Source organism: Staurois parvus, unplaced genomic scaffold (genome assembly GCF_062004578.1).
Source record: "Staurois parvus isolate SC_StPar_1 unplaced genomic scaffold, SC_StPar_1.0 ptg000886l, whole genome shotgun sequence".
In the NCBI taxonomy this organism is placed as follows: Eukaryota; Metazoa; Chordata; class Amphibia; order Anura; family Ranidae; genus Staurois; species Staurois parvus.
This window is the reverse complement of record NW_028318682.1, coordinates 5304881-5327115: the sequence shown is the minus strand read 5'-3', so window position 1 is coordinate 5327115 and position 22235 is coordinate 5304881. Positions and strand designations below refer to the sequence as shown.

General features: G+C 41.9%; 1 protein-coding gene across 1 annotated transcript in view; it reads right to left on the bottom strand.

Moving 5' to 3' along the window:
- The window catches only part of PTCHD4 (patched domain containing 4), a 230559-nt gene extending 210299 nt beyond the window's left edge, over positions 1–20260 (bottom strand). The window contains exon 1 of the mRNA XM_089656122.1: positions 19031–20260. Within this exon, the coding sequence (XP_089512248.1) occupies positions 19031–19636 (606 nt within the window). The 5' untranslated portion in view covers positions 19637–20260. The remainder of the gene's footprint in view (positions 1–19030) is intronic.
- Positions 20261–22235: the final 1975 nt, after the last annotated feature.

Below are 22235 nucleotides of genomic sequence, written 5' to 3'. Positions count from 1 at the left end.
ATATTATGAACTGGCACCAATTCTTCTTACCTGTTAAATTATCATATGCTCAGTTTAACCACTTGCCGCCCTGCCACTGTAGAAATACGGCGGCAGGGTGGCACTGGCAGGCAAAACCACGTTTTAAAACGTGTGTTTTGTAAACAAATAGGGGGCGCACGTGAGGCGCGCCGCCGCCCTATCTGTACCGCCGTGGATGTCAGTAGCCGGGTCACAGCTGGTCCTTAGCGGCTGTTTCCCGGCGATTGGCGGTAAACAGTGACAGAGAGCACAGCTGCAGTAGCTGTGCTGTCTGGAACTTCCTTGTCAGCTCGAGGACGAGCTGATCGAGACAGAAGAGTTTTTCTCTCTCTATCAGCCTTGTCCCGTCCAGTACACACCCCCGCCCCCTAGTAAAACACTCCCCCTCACTCAGATAACCCTTCCCTGCAAAATAAAGTTAACCCCTTCCTCCCCAGTGCCATTAGTACAGTGTCAGTGTTTTTCTCTTTGCACTGATCACTGTATTAGTGTTTTTGGGGATGTCACTGTATGATCACTGTATTAGTGTTTTTGGGGATGTCAGTGACCCCAAGTCAGTACCCCCCAATGTCAGAATGTCTGCCGCAGTCCCGCAGTCCCGCCATAAGTCGCTGGTCGCCGCCATATTTCGCTGATCGCCGCCATTATTAGTATAAAAAAAAACCTAAAAATCCCAGTATCTTTCCCGCCATTTGTAAACGCTATAACTTTCACATAAACCAATTAATTTACACGTATTGTTTTTTTTTTTTTAGCAAAGACATGTCGCAGAATGCATTTTGGCAGAAATTTATGACTAAATTTGATTTTTGCATTTTTTTTTACTGGACATGTTTTATAGCAAAAAGTCCAAAATATTGTTTTTTTTTTCCTCAAAATTGTCAGCCTTTTTTTTTATAGCGCAAAAAATAAAAACCGCACAGGCGATCAAATACCACCAAAAGAAAGCTCAATTTGTGGGAAAAAAAAGGATGTAAATTTAATTTATGTACCGTATTGCATGACCGCGCAATTGTCCATTAAACTAGCGCAGCGCTGTATAGCAGAAAAATGGCGTAAGTTGCAGTATTTATACCATAGTTTGTAGACGCTATAACTTTCACACAAAGCAATCAATATATACTCATTGGGATTTTTTTTTACCAAAAACATGTAGCAGAATACATTTTGGCCAAAATTTATAACCAACTTTGAGTTTACTATTTATTTTTTATAGCTGAAAGTAAAAAATATTGTTTTTCTTCAAAATTTTTGGCCTTTTTTTGTTTATAGCGTGAAAAATAAAAAGCGCACAGATGATCAAATACCACCGAAAGAAAGACATAAATTTTGTTTGGGTGCAGCATTGCTTGACCGCGCAATTATCAGTTGAATTATTGCAGCGCCGAGTAGCAAAAAGGGGCCTGGTCATTAAAGGGGGGTAAATCCTCAGGAGGGCAAGTGGTTAAAGAGCACATTCAGCTTACCCGCTGCCCATTTTTGTTTCTCTGCCCCCGCTTACTTGGAGGTGTTGTAAGCACAGTTCAGATACTCACCCAGCCACTGGATCTAGCATTGTCCCGAGAGACATCCTTCTGTCAACAGACACTGCTGTGTTCCATGCCGCCATCTTGCTTGTGACAGCATTACTAAACCCACCTGCTTCCAACATACTGAATGAGAGACTGAAGTCCTCCTGGAATATCTGATGTGTATATCCCAGGAGGCCTAGTGAGCACTGTGCATGTCATTTGTCTTAGTGAATAACGTGCATTGAGAGGCTGGGACAAGCTGTTTGCTGGGAAAAAAAGGTACATTAAAAAAAAATAAATAAAAAAAATTCTATTTAAATACTCTATTTATGTAGAGGAAGGGAGGAGGGTTGGAGTGGGGGTTGTCAAAACAGGTGAAGCTACGCTTTAAGTTTGTTTAACCTACTAGACACCTTGGAATTAGGAGCAATAATTATATACTAGATGCTAGGAAATAAAGATCGAACAATAACCCACTAGACAACAGAAAAATAAAGACCACTGAGGTTTATATGTAGTATACATGCTACAATGAGGCTATTGCAGAATACATGCTCCATAATCTAAAAAGCACCACTGTACATCACAAAAACGTCACAAGAACGTTAAAGAGGCATTTTCTTCTGCAGTCACATGACCACAATCATTACTTTATTGACGCTATTCTGCAGGGTAGGGAAAAACAGCTACGATATGGGTATTGACTGGCAAGACTCTGGCCTGGAGCTGCTGTCAATCAGGGCTGGGTTGGGCGTGTGTCAGACTGTGATAGCAAAGGCTGACAACAGGACTACTGGCACACAGTGCGCTAGCACATCAGAATGTAGGTCCCAAAGAAAGACAAAAGGAAATTAACTGACAATGCAATCACAGATATCTATCTCTGGTTAGCATAGTCAGATCTGCACAGGAAATCTTGCCACATAGAGGAGACTGGCAGGATCACCAGGTATCTGCAGTCACAAATAATTAGCAAACAGCAAAATATTTTGTAGTATTTTAAGAGAAATGCACATTGGCAGATTTATTTATTTATTTGGGTTAACATACACTTTAAGCAACCGGCCATCAGGCAGAATTTGGACATGCCAATAGCCACAAAATCTGACAGAATGTGTTTACAAGGTCTGCAAACTGACCACAATTCAGCTGATCATAACATTACTGGAAACAGCCTAACTGCATCTCAATGCCAGGCCTCAAGGAACAAAAAAGAACGCTGTCACCTGCTTTAACCAATATGACACCTAAGTGCATACCGCAGTATTCTGACATTCATAACCAAATTATTTTGCTTGTTTTATTTTAATGTCACAGACATCCCTAGGACATTTTCTTAGCATATTATGTTGGGATTGTTGATAAAATATGGTTTGTTTGGAATATTACTACTGGATATGCAATTGTATGTTTCAAGCTGTTATAGACACAGAACGTTATATGGTAAGTTGATACATAATATCTTTGTTTACTGTTTTGACTATACTTAGTTTTATTGTGCTTCTCATCATACAGTAAGTTCTAGGAAGGTGCCTACAAGTGGGTTTTTGCTAGATAGAGGTTTTGGGCTGCCCAGGTGGGAAGGGGTTAACGTGGGTAGGCTGTGTTCCTGGGCTTTTTCTAGGCTCTGCTCTTCACCCTGGGGTACATATAGATAGGAGGAAGGCTGGGAATGAGAGAGGCCGGAGCTAGGAGGACTACATTGGGAAAGGCTAAAGGGTCCACATGGAAGGCTGTAACCTGCAGCAACCCACCAGCACTTCCACAAATGAACCTACCAGTTATGTACTCTGCCAGTAATGGACTTCTACCTGTTGAGGTATGCATTGGCAGCCTAGGGATATTAGTTAGGGACCTATGCACTGTTGGACTGTGTTGACAGTAAAGATATATGTTAAATGTTTTTGAGTCTGGTCTTAAGTTATTCAAAAGAGGTGCATGGAGAACAGGGCCTGTATGCATACACGCAGGGTGAAGTGGGGAACACACTGTTGCTAAGGACAGCGAGCACATGGGAATGAATTGACAACCAGACAGTGGGAGTTCAGTGTCGGCCGAAATGATGGGGCTCATACATAGCGAGGAATGCGATCTACTGACTTCTGTCTCAAGCTGTTACTACCTCAGCATTTGGGACCAAATCTGCCTGGCAGAGACCTTAGGGACCTAGTCACAGGGACAGATGGAGTTAATCAAGCCGTGCACGCATGTGGGTTCTCACTGCTATGCTATCTCACTTGGCACTGCTATTTTCTATCCTATTTATAAATGATATAGAAATTCATATTAATTTAAAAGTACCATTTATCCCACTGAAACCAACCACGGGCCACTATTCCAACCACTGACACCAACAAAGGGCCACTATTCTTCCTACTGTTACCAACAATGTATACTATTCCTCCCACTGCACCAACCATGGTGAACTACTCATCCCACTGACACCAACCATGGGGCTCTATTCCTTCCACTGACACAAACAATGGAGCAATATTCCTTCCACTGACACCAACAATGGGGCACTATTCCTCCCACTAACTCCAATGATGGAGCACGATTCATACCACTGACACAAATGGTGGGGCACTGTTCATCCCACTGACACCAATGGTGGGGCGCTATTCCTCCAGTGACACCAATGATGGAGAACTATTCCTTCTCCTACTGACCACAGGTGCTATTTCATTTGTTTACACCCACTGACCACCAAGCCTTAGGCATTGTTTTCTTTCACTGACATCAAGGCATTTTCTAATGCCACTGGTCATGGTCTGGCCCCCCAAAAGTCTGAAGGACAGTAAACTGAAAAAATATATGACACCGTGCTCGTGGAAAAAACAACAATCTTGTGCAATAAAAAGTAGTCCACACGCTATGAAATATTTTAAAATAGCAACAAAATACTGTAAAAAAAAGTACTGCACTAACCAAAAAAGTGATACTATTGTGAATTTTTTTTTAAAAAAAGTATACTGTACAAGCAATCCAAATATGAAAGGTGAAAAGTGCTAATGAATTTGATATTTCAACCAATAGTTCAATCATAATACATTTTAAAAAATCCAATCAGCATAGGATGACATAATAAGAAATAAATAAATGTAATATGTGCCAACCCAAAAATAAAAGAAGAAACTTTAACTTGTGAAAATAAATCACAGACTGTGTTTAAGTCCAAATAATGAACAAAAATGTTATGCATCCAAATGAAGTCTGCCACTGTGCTCCATACCAAAAGGCTTACTGGAAATACTGTATATGAGCCTCTGATTATAAAGAAGTCATGTAACACAAGGATCAAACACTGCCCCTAACCCAGTTATCTCACAATTGGCTAAAAGAATGGAAAAACAAAGCCTATGAACTGGATACTCCTCACTCCTCCTCAACCATTATCCGGTCATCACATCCATGTTAGGAAGAAAGAAAGAGCTAAGCGATCCTCATAGTGTAAAATCCCAAGAATATTTTATTAAAAATTAAGTAAAATCACACCTATATATTGATTAAGTCACAGCACTGTAAAAACAAATTCCCATCTAGGACAACATGGGGATGCTTCCTGGTACATCGTGACATCACAGCATTTAGCTCCGGCCTACGTGTTTCGTCAGAGTTGACATCATTGGGGCTATTTTTTTAAACAGAGAAAACCCCTGTCTTAAGGGATCAGAAATAAGTTTATTTTCTCTGTTGGAGCAACGTGGACCATATTTTAATGAAACAACTAGGTGTTTGTGGTTTTGTGGATGCAGGCTTTTAATTAATTATTTTCCTCTGTTAATTGAACTCAATGAAAATGTCTCTTTTTTTAAAATGACAAACTTGTAACTATACAGTATATAAAATGGTTTTCAGTGGCTCAGCATGACAAACCCATGCATAACAGAAGCCAAACAGCTGCATACAAGAAGCAGAAAGCCTCGGTTTTTTTAGACATAATAGTGGAAATGTGTCCTTCGACTAGAAATATAAATTACAAGGAAGAATGGGACAGCGTCGTGTTTTCCTGTAGCAGAGAAGAAATTCTTTGTGTCAGTCAATTCCCCAGTTAGCAATGTGCCAGCACATAATACGATCTGTGTGGCCATAGTGAGCCGTCACTCATTGATTGGCAAGTTTAGAAGCCTAGTTAAAATCTATATATTGGATATACTCCGTACTGTTTAATAAACTAAATGAAGTCATCGAGTAACTGTCGTTTAGTTTTGTATACTAAAGTTTCAATCTGGACAAAAAAAGGTCAGTCGCGTACTTTTTGTTCCAAAGTGAATATATCATGAAGTGGTTATTTATTTTCAGCATTTATACAGTGGAAACATATTACAGAGTGCATAGAACCATTTATATCCATCCCAAGGAGCTCACAGACTGACGCCCCTAACACACTCATAAACACTAAAGCTATTTAGGAAGACAATATACTGTCACCATGTTTTTTGGACTATGACAATCAATTGGAGAAAAACCACATGAAGAGTATTCACACTCTGTGCAGGTATTGTGTCTGGCGATATTCTAGCTGGAGCTGCTAGGCAAGGATTCTAACTACTTAGCCTCTGTGTTACCCTATACTTCCTTGCCTGACAAGCTGTGATACAATCCACCAACTTCCAACTCCTAATTATGGGCAACGTTTAAGATCTACTATGTGCCTCTGGGTCTGGGCAGCTTTCCAGTCAAATAAGTATCAAATTGCTACACATTAGCAAACATTATGAACATATGTTAACGTGTTTTTAAATGCATCTAGGGCTGTTTAAACCAAGGGGTGCACATTATGGTGCATATGGTGTGTGTTGTGCACCCGTGCTGCGATATGTTGTAACAGCTTATCACAGAGCTTACAATTTAACTTTATTCTTTTTTTAACTTTACAACTTCATACATTGTAATGTGCTGCTTTGCACTTTTACGCAAAGCACACCAATGCACTTGTATGGGCACAGAGAGAACGATTTTTCCAATGTCATTGCATTGAGCCTGCAATGATCTAGATCAGGGTTTCTTAACCAGAGTTTTTTCAGAGGTTGCTAGGGTTCCTTGAGCAATGAGATATTTCTGCCTCTTAGATAAGATCCCATTGACACAATTGATCTTTTTAGCTAGCTGTAAGTGGGTAATTCTTTCCAAGGACCACAAGTGTAAGGAGCATTCTTCCCACTGAGGATCACACCAATGTATCATGAGTTGTAGATATAATGCATTTTAGCAGGGGTTCTCAGTGACCAGAAAATTACAGTATATCTAGGGTTCCTATGTGCTCAAAAGATTGAGAATAGTTGATCTAGCTGATCAATGCAGATCAATGCACTTGGCATAAATGAGCCCTAAAGCTGATCTCGGGCCTCCTCTATCCTTTTCCCACCCCTTCTATAAAGAAAGGGAAAAAAACCTGCAGGGTGGGTTGCTTGGGGTGGGCTTTAATATGCACCTGTGCTTTGTCCTTACAAGTTCACCCCAATGTAGACTTCCACAGATACATATAATTATTATTTTTTAGTGCCCTGCTGCTTCATTTAGCTGCCAAGAGCAATAGAAAGTCCTTTGTAAGTATGAGGCACTGCAATCATAGTTTACATAGGTCTATGGACTCTCGTTGTGAGAGTGATGATAGGCCTATGGATACTACATGGAGAGAGTCACATACTTCATAATCGGAAGTCTCAGGTGGCTCATGGCATTGAATAGAGCAGCAGGGGTGGAGAGGTTGGAGGTAGAGACGAGGTATGCATAAGCTGAAGTGTATATATAGCCAGTTTCAGTTTTATTGCTGTGTCCCATTGGGAGATTTCCCTTCACTTTCTGTCTCGAAAATGCATCAGGAAGTAAGGATTATGGCTTGTTTGGGATATTGCTATTGGATATTCCATTCTCCAGGCTGAGCTGTTATGAACAACAAAACACAAAAGAATTCACACCACTGAAACATACAAGAAAAGAGGGACGAACTATGCGAGCATGCTACCAAGATTACTCTTCAAAAGAAAAATGTCTGCACTGCTAAGAGTAAATCCAAATAATGTGTCAACAAATAGTCAAATCTAGGGCACTTTTATATATATATATATATATATATATATATAGTTTTTTTTTGTGAAAACGCATTTAACAGTGTGAGAGGCTGCAACATTTGGATGAAGAAATAATTGAAAATGTCAATATACAGTTCTTATAAAAATGGTTTAAAAGTAAACTAGTAGAACAGGGTCTAGAAAGGAGTCACAGTGAGTACTGGGATGGACAGTGGTGGGTTACAAATTGATAGGTGTAGATTGTAAGGAGGAGGCCTGAACTGAACTACCATTTTTTACGGATATTTCCAATCAAGTGGATACAGAATCAATTAGAGCAGTGGTCTCTAAACTGTGGCCTGAGGGCCAGATGCAGCCCTTTGCTTGCCTTTGTCTGGCCCTCGAGGCACTATTCCTCCTACTGGAACCAATAAAGAGGCACCATTATTTTCACTGACACTAACAGTGGGGCACTGTTTCTCCTACTGATACCAATGATGGGGCATCATTCCTCCCAATGACACCAATACTGGTTTTCTGTTTTGGCCACTAATACCAATGATGGGATATTATAAGGATTCACCTTCTCTTTCTGACCACATTTTTTAAATCCCACTGACCACCAAGCCTGAGATATTGTGGACTCCCATCGATGCTGGGGCATTTTCTACTCCCATTGGCCACAGTCTGGCCCTCCTAAAGTCTGAAAGGCAGGAATGTATTTGTTTAGGAAGTTTAAAGACCCCTGAATTAGAGGGTCATTAATTAGCAATCTAGTTTGATACCACTGGGTAAATTGAAAACACTTCATTATAGACTGTTGTATACCAACAGGTAGGGTTTGGACAAAGGATTTCCAATTGTACAAAAAAAAAATCTGAACCATGATTCTGTGCTTAAGGAGGTTTGCACCCAGTTCAATGAAAAAAACATAAGATAGTTTAGCAATAAACATCAAAATAGCAAGAAGTTCCGGATAGATCCACTTATAGAGGATGGGTTTCCGTGTGCAAGGGATATAATAGTGAGGAGTTGTTTGGAGCCTCTTGGGATACTAGTATCTGTGATGTCAATTAGGCCAAAAAGTTCCCATTCAGGGGTCAGAGGTAGGTAGTTTACTAAATGTGTGGTAGTATAACGCACCACTGAGTGCCAAAAATGTTTAACCCTGGGGGACTTCCAGAAAGCACGGAGCAAATCTGCGTCTGGATGACCCCACTTTGGGTAATAAGATGAGGAGCTTAGGCCTATAAGGTGAGAGCGATGTGGAGATATGTAAGAATTAGGGATGCACCGATACCAATATCGGTGCCGACACCGAATATTTTCATGAGTACTCGTGAAAATGCTCCTGATACCCAAACTGATACTTTGTTGTGTGATTTGTGTCGATACAAAATGTATGGATGCAAATTGCACTGCAAAAAAATAGCATGCGATTTGAACGGGAATATTGTTCATGTTCAAATCGAATGTGGTTTCCCCACTGCTTCTCCCTGCACCAATCCAGATTCTCAGCTGTAGGGGAGGAGAGAAAGCAGTGGGATTTGAAATCCCTGTGGTTTCTCTCCTCTCCTTGCAGTGATGACAGTACAGATTAAATTACTTTTGAATGGTCAGCACTGTCACAGTGCTGACCAATCAGAAGCCATCTTAATTTTACATGCTCAAACAAATTGAAGGAACACTTTATAATCAGAGTATAGCATCAAGTCAATTAAACTCCTGGGATATTGATCTGGTCAGTTAAGTAGCAGAGGGGGTTGTTAGTTTCAGATGCTTTGGTGTTAATGAAATTAACAACAGGTGTACTTACTGTTTTTCACTAGTTTTGCATTTGGCTAGGTTCTGTGTCACCACTGGTAGCATGAGACAAATAAATGATTTCCCAGCAACACTTACCAGCCATCCTGGAAAACAACCAATTTGGTCCTGTCTAACAGTTTGCATTAAAAACAGAGGTTTTTTTTTGCATACATTTACAAATACATGTAGAAGCCACAGTTCCATGTCAAGGGTCCTCTGCATACCGTGGACCTAACTAAAATTTTCATTTCCGTATGTTTTTGCAAATGTGTCCAAACAAAACCCTCTGGTTTAATGCAAACTTAGGGCAAAATTGGTAGTTTTGCAGGCTGACTGGTAAGTGTTGCTGGGAAATGCTTTGTTTGTTTGCGATGTGAATTGCCCTTCCATGTGTACCTTACTGCTAAGGCTAGCTAAAGGTTGGGGTGGTTGCCATTTTCTGTGTTTTTATGATGATGCGATCCCTGTACCGTGCAGAGGTTGCACAGGCAGTCCAACTTCTTCAGGATGGCACATCAATACGTACCATTGCCAGAAGGTTTGCTGTGTCTCCCAGCACAGTCTCAAGAGCATGGAGGAGATTCCAGGACACAGGCAGTTACTCTAGGAGAGCTGGACAGGGCTCCTTAACTCATCAGCAGGATCGGTATCTGCTCTTTTGTGCAAGGAGGAACAGGATGAGCACTGCCAGAGCCCTACAAAATGACCTCCAGCAGGCCACTGATGTGAATGTCTCTGACCAAACAATCAGAAACAGACTTCACGAGGGTGGCCTGAGGGTCCAACATCCTCTAGTGGGCCCTGTGCTCACTGCCTGGCCCCACAGAGCTCTATTGGCATTTTTCATTGAACACCAGAATTGTCAGGTCTGCCACGGGCGCCCTGTGTTTTTCACAGATGAGAGCAGGTTCTCCCTGAGCACATGTGACAGACGTGAAATGGTCTGGAGAAGCTGTGGAGAACGTTATGCTGCCTGAAACATCGTTCAGCATGACCGTTTTGGTGGTGGGTCAGTGATGGTCTGGGGAGGCATATCCATGGAGGGAAGCACAGACCTCTACAGGATAGACAATGGCACCCTGACTGCCATGAGGTATCAGGATGAAATTGGACCCATTGTCAGACCCTACGCTGGTGCAGTGGGTCCTGGGTCCCTCCTGGTGCACAACAATGTCTGGACTCATGTAGCAAGAGTATTCAGGCAGTTCCTGGAGGATAAAGGAATTGATACCATTGAATGGCCCCCACGCTCACCTGACCTAAATCCAATAGAACACCTCTCGGATATCATGTTTCAGTCCATCTGACACCACCAGGTTACACCTCAAACTGTCTAAGAGCTCAGTGATGCCCTGGTTCAGATCTGGGAGGAAATATCCAAGGACACCATCTGTCGTCTCATTAGGACCATGCCTCAACATTGTCAGGCATGCATACAAGCACGTGGGGGCATACAAACTACTGAGTACCATTTTGAGTTGCTGCAATGAAATTTCAGCAAAATGGACTAGCCTGGTGCATCATTTTTTCACTTAGGTTTTTAGGGTGTCTTTGAATCCAGTAATTTGTAGGCTGATAATTTTCATTTCCATCAAATGATGGGGCATCCTTACGTTCCTAACACATTACCCAGTCCATGTCAGTATAGATATCCAGCATTATATTTTTCCCCATTGAGATCTCATGTGTTTTCAAAGTGTTCCTTTAATCTTTTGAGCAGTGTATTTTTCATGTTCCTTTTAATTATGAGCTGCCTGTTACATGCAGGATAGTGTGCAAAAAATGCAGCATTACAGGACTTTACCAATGGTACTGCAAACCAAACATTTCGATATTAATTGTGGTTTTCTGCAGTACACACTTGCTTTTTACCTTTACAAAATGCTTAACGATTCATTCACAATAAAGCGATCCATTGTGCTGTGTTAATGTGTTTTATTGTATGTGTTTCGATGAGCTGCATTATTCATTATGAGTGGCCTGCCAATGGACCACAACAGTTGAAAAGTCATGAATGACCCTTTTTTCTAAAAGCAGCGCACCACAATGTATGGTATGTCTGGTGTGGTGTGTTACTCTGCATTGCCCTCTACTGAAATGTGTGTTGGGGTCACAATGAATGGCACCACAATGCACCACACATAGAACAAGTGCAATGACATGCATTCTGGCAACATATGATAACAAGTGCATTTTAATGTGCGTTGACACAACACGTAAGGGTGAATGGCCCTAAATGTTAACAGGAGGCAAGATAGATGACGATTCACTACTAAGTGCAGCTTTGAGTATATGATGATCTTGATATATTACTATGCAGTGTGTTGGGAGTCTAAGCAATATGTCAGCTCTGAAGTATTCGCCAGCTAACAGCGAATGTTTCTAATGTTCAGTGAAGAATATTTGGATAATAATTGCTCATTACTGGATTATGATCTCACGAAACAGTAGACTGAAGCTTTAAAGAGGCATTTGTGGTATACTACAGAAGAAATGACTAATCAATGCATGTTGCTTCTACTATAGAGGTATTTGCGTTATTACTCTACAGAAGGAAAAAATCTATTCATTATATGTTTCTTTTACATTAGAGGCATTTACACCGATCAGCCATACCATTATGACCACCCATCATAACCTGTCAGTGCATGGACTCCACTAGACCTCTGAAGGTGTGCTCTTGTATTCAGCTCTGAGCCATCAGTAGTAAATCCTTTAAGTCCCGTAAATTGCAAGGTTGGGTCTCTATGGATTGGACTTGTTTTTCCAGCACATTCCATAGATGCTTAATTGGATTGAGATCTGGAGAATTTGGAGGCCAAGTCAACACCTCAAACTCATTATGCTCCTCAAACCATTCTTGAATTTATCAGACCAGGCCACCTTCTTCCATTGCTCCGTGGTCCAGTTCTGATGTTCACATGAGCTTTGCAGATGCTTTTTACTGTGGACATGGGTCAGCGTGGACACCCTGACCAGTCTTGCAGCTACACAGCACCATATACAACAAGATGAGATGCACTGTGTGTTCTGATACCTTTCTATTGGAACCAGCATTAATATTTTTCAGTAGCTCTTCTACTGGACTGGACTACACAAGCCAGCTTTCACTCCCCCTGTGCATCAATGAACTTTGACTGCCCATGACCCTGCCACCAGTTTGCTGATTCTCCTTGCTTGGACCACTTTTGGTAGGTCCTGACCACTGCAAACCAGGGACATCCCACAAGAGATGAAGTTTTGGAAATGTTCTCACCTAGTCATTAGTAATTACAATTTGGCCCTTGTCAAAGTCACTCAAATCCTTACACTTGCCCATTTGGTGCAGCTTTCAGCACATCAACCTCATGGACAACATGTTCACTTACTGTCTGAAACATTCCACCCACTTTCAGATGCTATTGTAACAAGATAATTAATGTTATTCACTTTACCTGTCAGGGGTCATAATGTTATGACTGATCGCTGTATATACTGTACTAAAGAATGAAGAACCATAACCAACATATGGGGTATTTGTGTCATTACACTACAGAAGGAAAACTCTACTCAGTGCGTGTTTCTTGTACTATAGGGGTATTTGAGTCATTATACTACAGAAGGAAAACTCTACTCAGTGCATGTTTCTTGTACTATAGGGGTATTTGTGTTATTGCACTACAGAAGGAAAACTCTACTCAGTGCGTGTTTCTTGTACTATAGGGGCATTTATGTCATTGCACTACAGAAGGAAAACTCTACTCAGTGCATGTTTCTTGTACTATAGGGGTATTTGTGTCATTATACTACAGAAGGAAAACTCTACTCAGTGCGTGTTTCTTGTACTATAGGGGTATTTGTGTCATTGCACTGCAGAAGGAAAACTCTACTCAGTGCGTGTTTCTTGTACTATAGGGGTATTTGTGTTATTGCACTACAGAAGGAAAACTCTACTCAGTGCGTGTTTCTTGTACTATAGGGGTATTTGTGTCATTGCACTGCAGAAGGAAAACTCTACTCAGTGCGTGTTTCTTGTATTATAGGGGTATTTGTGTTATTGCACTACAGAAGGAAAGCTCTACTCAGTGCATGTTTTTTGTACTATAGGGGTATTTGTGTCATTACGCTACAGAAGTAAAACTCTACTCAGTGCATGTTTCTTGTACTATAGGGGTATCTGTGTTATTGCACTACAGAAGGAAAACTCTACTCAATGTATGTTTCTTGTACTATAGGGGTATTTGTGTTATTGCACTACAGTAGGAAAACTCTACTCAGTGCGTGTTTGTTGTACTATAGGGGTATTTGTGTTATTGCACTACAGAAGGAAAACTCTACTCAATGCAGGTTTCTTCTATTGTTGTGACATTTGCATTATACGATAAAAGGAAAACTGCATTTTTCCACTTCTATAGGGTCATTTGTGTTATTATACTAAAGAAGGAAACCTGTAAACAATGTATTTTTCTTCTACTATAGTGGCATTTGTATTATTACATTACAGAAGAAGGAACTCTAAAGAAAGCATGTTTCTTCTACAATAGTCATATTTGTATTACACTACAGAGGACAAACTGGGATCAATGCGTTTTTCTTCTACCATAGGGTCATTTGTGTTATTAATCTGGAAAGGACAGTACAATGCCGGTGTATGAGAGGCTGCGGCACTGCTCTGACATCCCCCTGGAGATAACTCCTGAATGTACAAGGCTGCCTCCAATTCACAGGCATATTCTACACTCTATACACTGCAATGAGCAACAGTTCCAAAGAGTAAACAACGTCAGTCTCAGCGCAAACAATCAGAGACGCTAACACTGGCCTGCTATCAGTACACTAGGCAACAACATACAGAGGTCATTATTTTACACTAACACATTTCTATTAATGAAAATCAGGGTGATTTATATATATTTCACATAAGGACATGAACTGCACACACATTGCTTCACAATGCATAATCTATAATACTACAATAAAATATCCAGCTGTAACTTCTCCAGGGATAACAAGCCTGCAATAAACATCCAGCTCACAATGGGACCCTTACATGGAATCACACAATGTATTTTTAATAGCAAAACATTCCTATTTACCAAACATAGTCTTCTAAGAGTGTTACTGCATTGCACATTCATAAAATGGGGTGGTCGTCATTTAAGTATACTCAAACAATTAACATAAAATGCATGTGTAATATTGCCCAATATATATATATATATATATATAATATAAAATATATATATATATATAAAATATATTATAGAAATTTATATATGTACACTCACACATATGATAGATAGATAGATAGATAGATAGATAGATAGATAGATAGATAGATAGATAGATAGATAGATAGACAGATAGATAGATTTGCACACACGTGCACTATATACACACATACTGATTAGTCGATTGCTTGGCCATGACCATCATAACAATGCCACCAAGATACTTTGCATCACCTGTAAGAAATACGTAACGCTTCATCTGATGAAGAACAACAAACTCGAGCAAGCACAATCTGACAACCAGCTGGGACTTATTTTTCAGTGGGTTTAGAAATGCTATGACTTGTAGTTCCTCTGGTAGCCAAATATTGCTAACTATGGACTTAGCTGTACATATTGAGAAAGCTGGATTGTAACCCACTGAAACGCTGGATCATTAAAACAGTGGTAATTTGATGTCTCCAGCTAAAACCTGTGAGTGTCCATTATGGCCAGATATATATATCTAAGGCTGGCCATACACTATACTATTTTCTTACAATTTTCTGGCCAATTTCCTTTAGATTTACCTTTCACTATGCAGTGCAAGGGCCTGCCTAAGTGGACACAATTGAAAGTGTTGTTTAGGTTTGACCCCATATTATATGGTTTTTGGTAAATCTAAAAAAAAATTCTCAAGAAAATTGTACAATGTATGGCCAGCCTAAGGCTCATAATCTTGTGTAGTTGGGTCTGATCATGCACCAAGTGACGCTTGTGGCCATGATGCCAGTACTTACAGACTGTGGAGCCCCAGAAAGCCCAGTGTCCCTAGGCAGGTTCCTTCAGTGGACATTGAGCTTGGTGTTGTGGGGAATCCATGCCACTGTGCTGTGACTTGTAGTTCATCTGTAACCTGTGCTGACCATACCAAACCTTGGGCTCAGCTATATATAATATACTGACATGTAGATAAATGGTACTTTAACCCCTGCATATGTTTCCTTGTGTAGTTGGGTCTGATCATGCACCAAGTCACACACATGGCCATAAAGCCAGCGAAGAGTAGTTTCAGAGCCCCGGAAAGCCCAGCATCCCTAAACAGGTGCCTGCAGAATAACTTGAGCCTTGTGGTAAAAGGAACTCTTGCCAGTGTGTTGTGACTGTTCTTCCGAACCATAGACTATGCTGTACATGTATATAAATTCGCCATCTGTGAATATATACTGATATATATATATATATATATATATATATATATATATACACATATATTTGCATATATATATATATATCTCACACACTATATTGCCAAAAGAACTGGGACATTGGATTCAGGTGTTCCAATCACCTCCATGGCCGCTGGTGTATAAAGTCAAGCACCTAGGCAGGCAGACTGCTTCTACAAACATTTGTGAAAGAATGGGTCACTCTCAGGAGCTCAGTGACTCCAAGTGTGGTACTGTGATAGGTTGCTATCTGTGCAATAAGTCCATCTGTGAAATTTCCTTGCTATTAAATATTGCACAGTCAGCTGTTAGTGGTATTATAACAAAGTGGAAGCAACTGGGAACAACAGCAACTCAGCCATGAAGTGGTAGGCCACGTAAAATGATAGAGCGGGATCAGCACATGCTGAAGTGCACAGTGCACAGAAGTTGCCATCTGTTTGCAGAGTCAATAGCTAAAGACCTCCAAACTTCATGTGGCCTTCAGATTAGCACAACAACAGTGTGTAGAGAGCTTCATGGAATGGGTTTCTATGGCCGAGCAGCTGCATTCAAGCCTTACATCACCAAGTGCAATGCAAAGCATTGGATGCCATGGTGTAAAGCACGCTGCCACTGGACTCTAGGGCAGTGGAGACATGTTTTCTTGAGTGAGGAATCATGCTTCTCTTGCAGTCCAATGGACATGTCTGGGCTTGGCGGTTGCCAGGAGAACAGTACTTGCCTGACTGCATTGTGCCAAATGTAAAGTTTGGTGGAGGGGGGATTATGGTGTGGGGTTGTTTTTCAGGGGTTGGGCTTGGCCCCTTAGTTCCAGTGAAGGGAATTCTTAAGGTGTCAGCATACCAAGACATTTTGGACAATTTCATGTTTCCAACTTTGTGGGAACAGTTTGGGGATGGCCCCTTCCTGTTCCAACATGACTGCGCACCAGTGCACAAAGCAAGGTCCATAAAGACATGGATGAGCCAGTTTGGGGTGGAGGATCTTGACTGCCCTGCACAGAGTCCTGACCTCAACCCGATAGAACACCTTTGTGATGAATTAGAGAGCAGACTGAGAGCCAGGCCTTCTCCTCCAACATCAGTGTCTGACCTCACAAATGCACTTCTGGAAGAATGGTCAAACCTTCCCATAGACACACTCCTAAACCTTGTGGACAGCCTTCCCAGAAGAGTTGAAGCTGTTATAGCTGCAAAGGATGGGCCAACTCAACATTTAACCCTACAGACTAAGACTGGGATGCCATTTAAGTTCATGTGCGTGTAAAGGCTGGTGTCCTAATACTTTTGGCAATATAGTATATATTATATTTTAACCAATGCATAGGTGCATTGCCTTGTGTAGTTGGGTCTGATTATGCGCCAGGTAATGTCAATATTCCCATCGCATACGTTCCTGAAAAGGGCTTAGGAGTGGTGGGTGCAGAAGCAGCAACCAGCTGGAACTGGAGACATGAAAGATCAAACGCATATATTTGACTGCACACCATGGATTGTCAATTAGCATCTAAAATCTTTACTGAAGAACGATCACATCACAAGGGACATAGTGCAACAATTCAGAGCCACACAGGAACCCCTTGTCATCACATGCCTGATGATAGGGTCCTGTGTGACCCTGAAACATAATGAAACGTGTCCCTTGTGATGTGATCATTCTTGATCAAAAAGATTTTGGATGTTAATCGACAATCCGTGGTGTGCTGGCGAATATGTGCATTTGATTATGCACCAGGTCACACTCATGACCACAAAGCCAGCATCGAGCATTTGCTGAGCCCCAGGAAGCCCTGTGTCCCTAGGCAAGTGCCTGCAGCATATCTTGAGCTTGGTGGAGAGGGGAATCTATGCCACTATGCTGTGATCTGTAGTTCTTCTGGTAACCTTAGCTGACCATATCAAACCACAGACTACGTTGTACATATAGTATATACCGTATGTACATTATATATACTTATAGTCCATAGTTTGGTATGGTCCGGCCTCAACTAAGCTGTACGTAAAAAAATAAATAAATAAATGCATTATATGTGCAGCTGTACGTTTTATATATATATATATATATATATATATATATATATATACACATATATATATATATATATACACATATATATATATACATATATATATATGTATGTATATATATATTATGTCTATTTTTTAAATAAATGTATATATATATATATATATATATATATATAGTAAAGCGCTGAGCAAACTGTTGGCACAATATAAATCCTGTATAATATTAATAATAATTTAAAAACAAATAAAAAAAAGTATGTGTGTATACATATATATATATATATATGTATATATATGGTACATATCTATCTTTCTATATATATATATATATTATATGTACAATGTACACCTATGTATATATACTTGTAATATGTACATATATATATATATATATATATATATATATATATAGACACACACATGTATATATATATATATATATATATATATAATTTTTAATGATATTTAGACCTATGTATGCTTTTTAAACAACTATATATACCTTATATGTATTTGTAATTATATGTACACCTATATGTATATACTTATTATATGTACACACACACACAAACACACACACACACACACACATATATATATATATATATATATATATATATATATACCAGGGGCGGACTGACAATTCATGGGGCCCCCGGACAATAGGGGATCATGGGGCCCCTGTGTCCTTGCCCAAACTCAAAAAAGCCTATGAAAAAGGTACCAGGGCATCTAATGGGGCCCCCTACTGACCCCGGGCCCTTGGGCAGTGCCCCAAGTTTCTAAATGGTCAGTCCACCCCTGATATATACTTATGATATGTAGACATATATATATACTTATTATATGTACACACACACACATATATACTTATGATATGTAGATATATATTTACTTATTATAAGTACACATACACACTTACATATGTACATTTTCTCTATGTACAGCTATAGACCATGGTTTGGTTTGGTTTGGTATGTTATAGAACGATAGAAAGCTAGAAGAATAGCTAGCTAGATAGATGAAGTATCACGTATGCAGGCACAGTTACCACATGTACCATTTGTTAATTGATAGGCTATATAAATGAAAATGTAACTTTCATCCCCTCCTGGGCTGATCCCCGTGTACAGCTGGCTCTGCTCATGCCTCAGCCAGTGACCATGAGGAAGCCAGCGCTGAGCAGCCGCGGAGCCCCTGTAAGCTCCGCGCCCCTAGGCAGCCGCGTACCTTGAGCTTGGTGGTGGGGTAAGTGATGGGCACCTTGGCGGCGGTGCTGTTGGCCAAAGCGGCCAGCCTGAGCTCCTCCAGCAGGGCGATGACATCGTCGAGGAGGCACCTCTTGTCGCCGTCGGCCAGCACACACAGGTGGGAGAAGGTGTAGTTGAAGCCGCGGTAGTTGACCTTCATGTCCAGCACTGCGCGGTGGATCCGCAGGACCTGCTCCGCCTGGGCCAGGACGTTCCCCCCGGGCTTGGCCAGGACGATCAGCCTGCCATACCTGCCCGGCGTGTGCAGGTCGGAGTAGAGGCGCTCCTGGTTGAGGGGGAAGAGGCTGCCGGCCAGGCTCCGCTCGATCTTGGCCAGGCTGTGGCTGGGGGCCACCAGGACTTCCAGGTCAGTGTCGGGCTTGTAGCGGCTGAAGAAGAGGAAGCCGAAGATGAGGGTGAGGACGGCGGGGAGGGTGAGGAAGAAGACCGGGTGCCTGCTGACGAACAAGCCCAGCTTGTAGAAGAATGACTTGAGCCCTGTGTGGATGACTTGGCGCAGCATCCTCCACAAGATCGGTGCTGATGCTGCTGCTGAGGAGGCTCCAGGTCCCCGTAACCAGCACATGTGACATTTGTGGCTTCTCCCGGTCACTTCCCTTTTTTTTTTCTACTTCCACTCAGACTGCAGCAAGTTGCAGCAAGGCTGCCAAATATCGATCCTGGGGGGTGGGTGGGGGTGCTCCTGTGATCAGGGCTTGTACTGGGGATTGCAGGAACAAAGCCCCCTTTGATGCCTACAGATGATGATGTGCTGCAATGTCCTGGAGGAAGAAGAAGAGGGGAGCTAATGGCTGATGGAGGCTACAAGGCACAGGTGTATAGAGAGGAGAGCAATCATGGAAGGGGGGGAGATTAAATCCATTTTACTGCAGTGGAGTAGCAGGGAGGTGGGGGGTATGGTGGTTTCTGGTATTCCACTCTCCCCCCACCCCCCCTTTGTAGATGGGAATCCCTGCTCCAGGATCTTGCAGTAGATGATTCCTCTGCAGCTGACACGCTGCCTGGTGCTCAGACACAGCTCCTCAATACACCGCTGGGGATTACAGGTGGATGGGGAACGGAGGGGGGGATTGTGACTGCAGCATGCGGAGCCCTTTGTCAATCACTCAGGGAGATGTCCTGATTGACAGGTGCTGCATGGAGAGCTTACGAGACATCAGGGTCTGCGGATCTCCGCTACCGTCTCTCCTTCTCCCCCCTCCCTTCCCTGGATTTTATCCTTCATGCACTCCACGTGGGAAGCAGAGCGGGAAAGACACAGGATTCAAGAGAAATAGAGGGAGTCAGAATGTACGTGGAGTGGGATTCAAGAGAAATAGAGGAACTCAGAATGTACGTAGAGTGGGATTCAAGGGAAATAGAGGGAGATGGAATATACAGAGCGGGATTCAAGGGAAATAGAGGGAGATGGAATATACAGAGCGGGATTCAAGGGAAATAGAGGAAGTCAGAATGTACGTAGAGTGGGATTCGAGGAAAATAGAGGGAGCCGGAATATACAGAGCGGGATTCAAGAGAAATAGAGGGAGACGGAATATACAGAATGGACTCAAGGGAAATAGAGGAAGACAGAATATACAGAGTGGGATTCAAGAGAAAAAGAGGGAGACGGAATATACAGAGCGGGATTCAAGGGAAATAGAGGGAGATGGAATATACAGAGCGGGATTCAAGGGAAATAGAGGGAGATGGAATATACAGAGCGGGATTCAAGGGAAATAGAGGGAGATGGAATATACAGAGTGGGATTCAAGGGAAATAGAGGGAGATGGAATATACAGAGCGGGATTCAATGGAAATAGAGGGAGTCAGAATGTACGTGGAGAGGGATTCGAGGGAAATAGAGGGAGCTGGAATATACAGAATGGACTCAAGGGAAATAGAGGGAGACAGAATATACAGAGTGGGATTCAAGAGAAATAGAGGGAGACGGAATATACAGAGCGGGATTCAAGGGAAATAGAGGGAGTCAGAATGCACATAGAGTGGGATTCAAGGGAAATAGAGGGAGCCGGAATATACAGAGCGGGATACAAGGAAAATAGAGGGAGCAGGAATATACAGAGCGGGATTCAAAGGAAATAGAGGGAGACGGAATATACAGAGTGCGATTCAAGGGAAATAGAGGGAGACGGAATATACAGAGCGGGATTAAAGGGAAATAGAGGGAGACGGAATATACAGAGTGGGATTTAAGGGAAATAGAGGGAGACGGAATATACAGAGCGGGATTCGAGGGAAATAGAGGGAGACGGAATGTACAGAGTTGGTTTCAAGGGAAATAGAGGGAGACGGAATGTACAAAGTGGGATTCAAGGGAAATAGAGGGAGACGGAATGTACAGAGTGGGATTCAAGGGAAATAGAGGGAGCCGGAATGTACAGAGTGGGATTAGAGGGAAATAAAGGGAGACGGAATGCACATAGAGTGGGATTCAAGGGAAATAGAGGGAGCCGGAATATACAGAGCGGGATACAAGGGAAATAGAGGGAGCAGGAATATACAGAGCGGGATTCAAAGGAAATAGAGGGAGACGGAATATACAGAGTGGGATTCAAGGGAAATAGAGGGAGACGGAATATACAGAGCGGGATTAAAGGGAAATAGAGGGAGACGGAATATACAGAGTGGGATTTAAGGGAAATAGAGGGAGACGGAATATACAGAGCGGGATTCGAGGGAAATAGAGGGAGACGGAATGTACAGAGTGGGATTCAAGGGAAATAGAGGGAGACGGAATGTACAGAGTGGGATTCAAGGGAAATAGAGGGAGACGGAATGTACAGAGTGGGATTCAAGGGAAATAGAGGGAGACGGAATGTACAGAGTGGGATTCAAGGGAAATAGAGGGAGACGGAATGTACAGAGTGGGATTCAAGGGAAATAGAGGGAGACGGAATGTACAGAGCGGGATACAAGGGAAATAGAGGGAGACGGAATGTACAGAGTGGGATTCAAGGGAAATAGAGGGAGACGGAATGTACAGAGCGGGATTCAAGGGAAATAGAGGGAGCCGGAATATACAGAGTAGGATTCAAGGGAAATAGAGGGAGACGGAATATACAGAGCGGGATTCAAAGGAAATAGAGGGAGAAGGATAATACAGAGCGGGATTCAAAGGAAATAGAGGGAGACGGAATATACAGTGCAGGATTCAAGGGAAA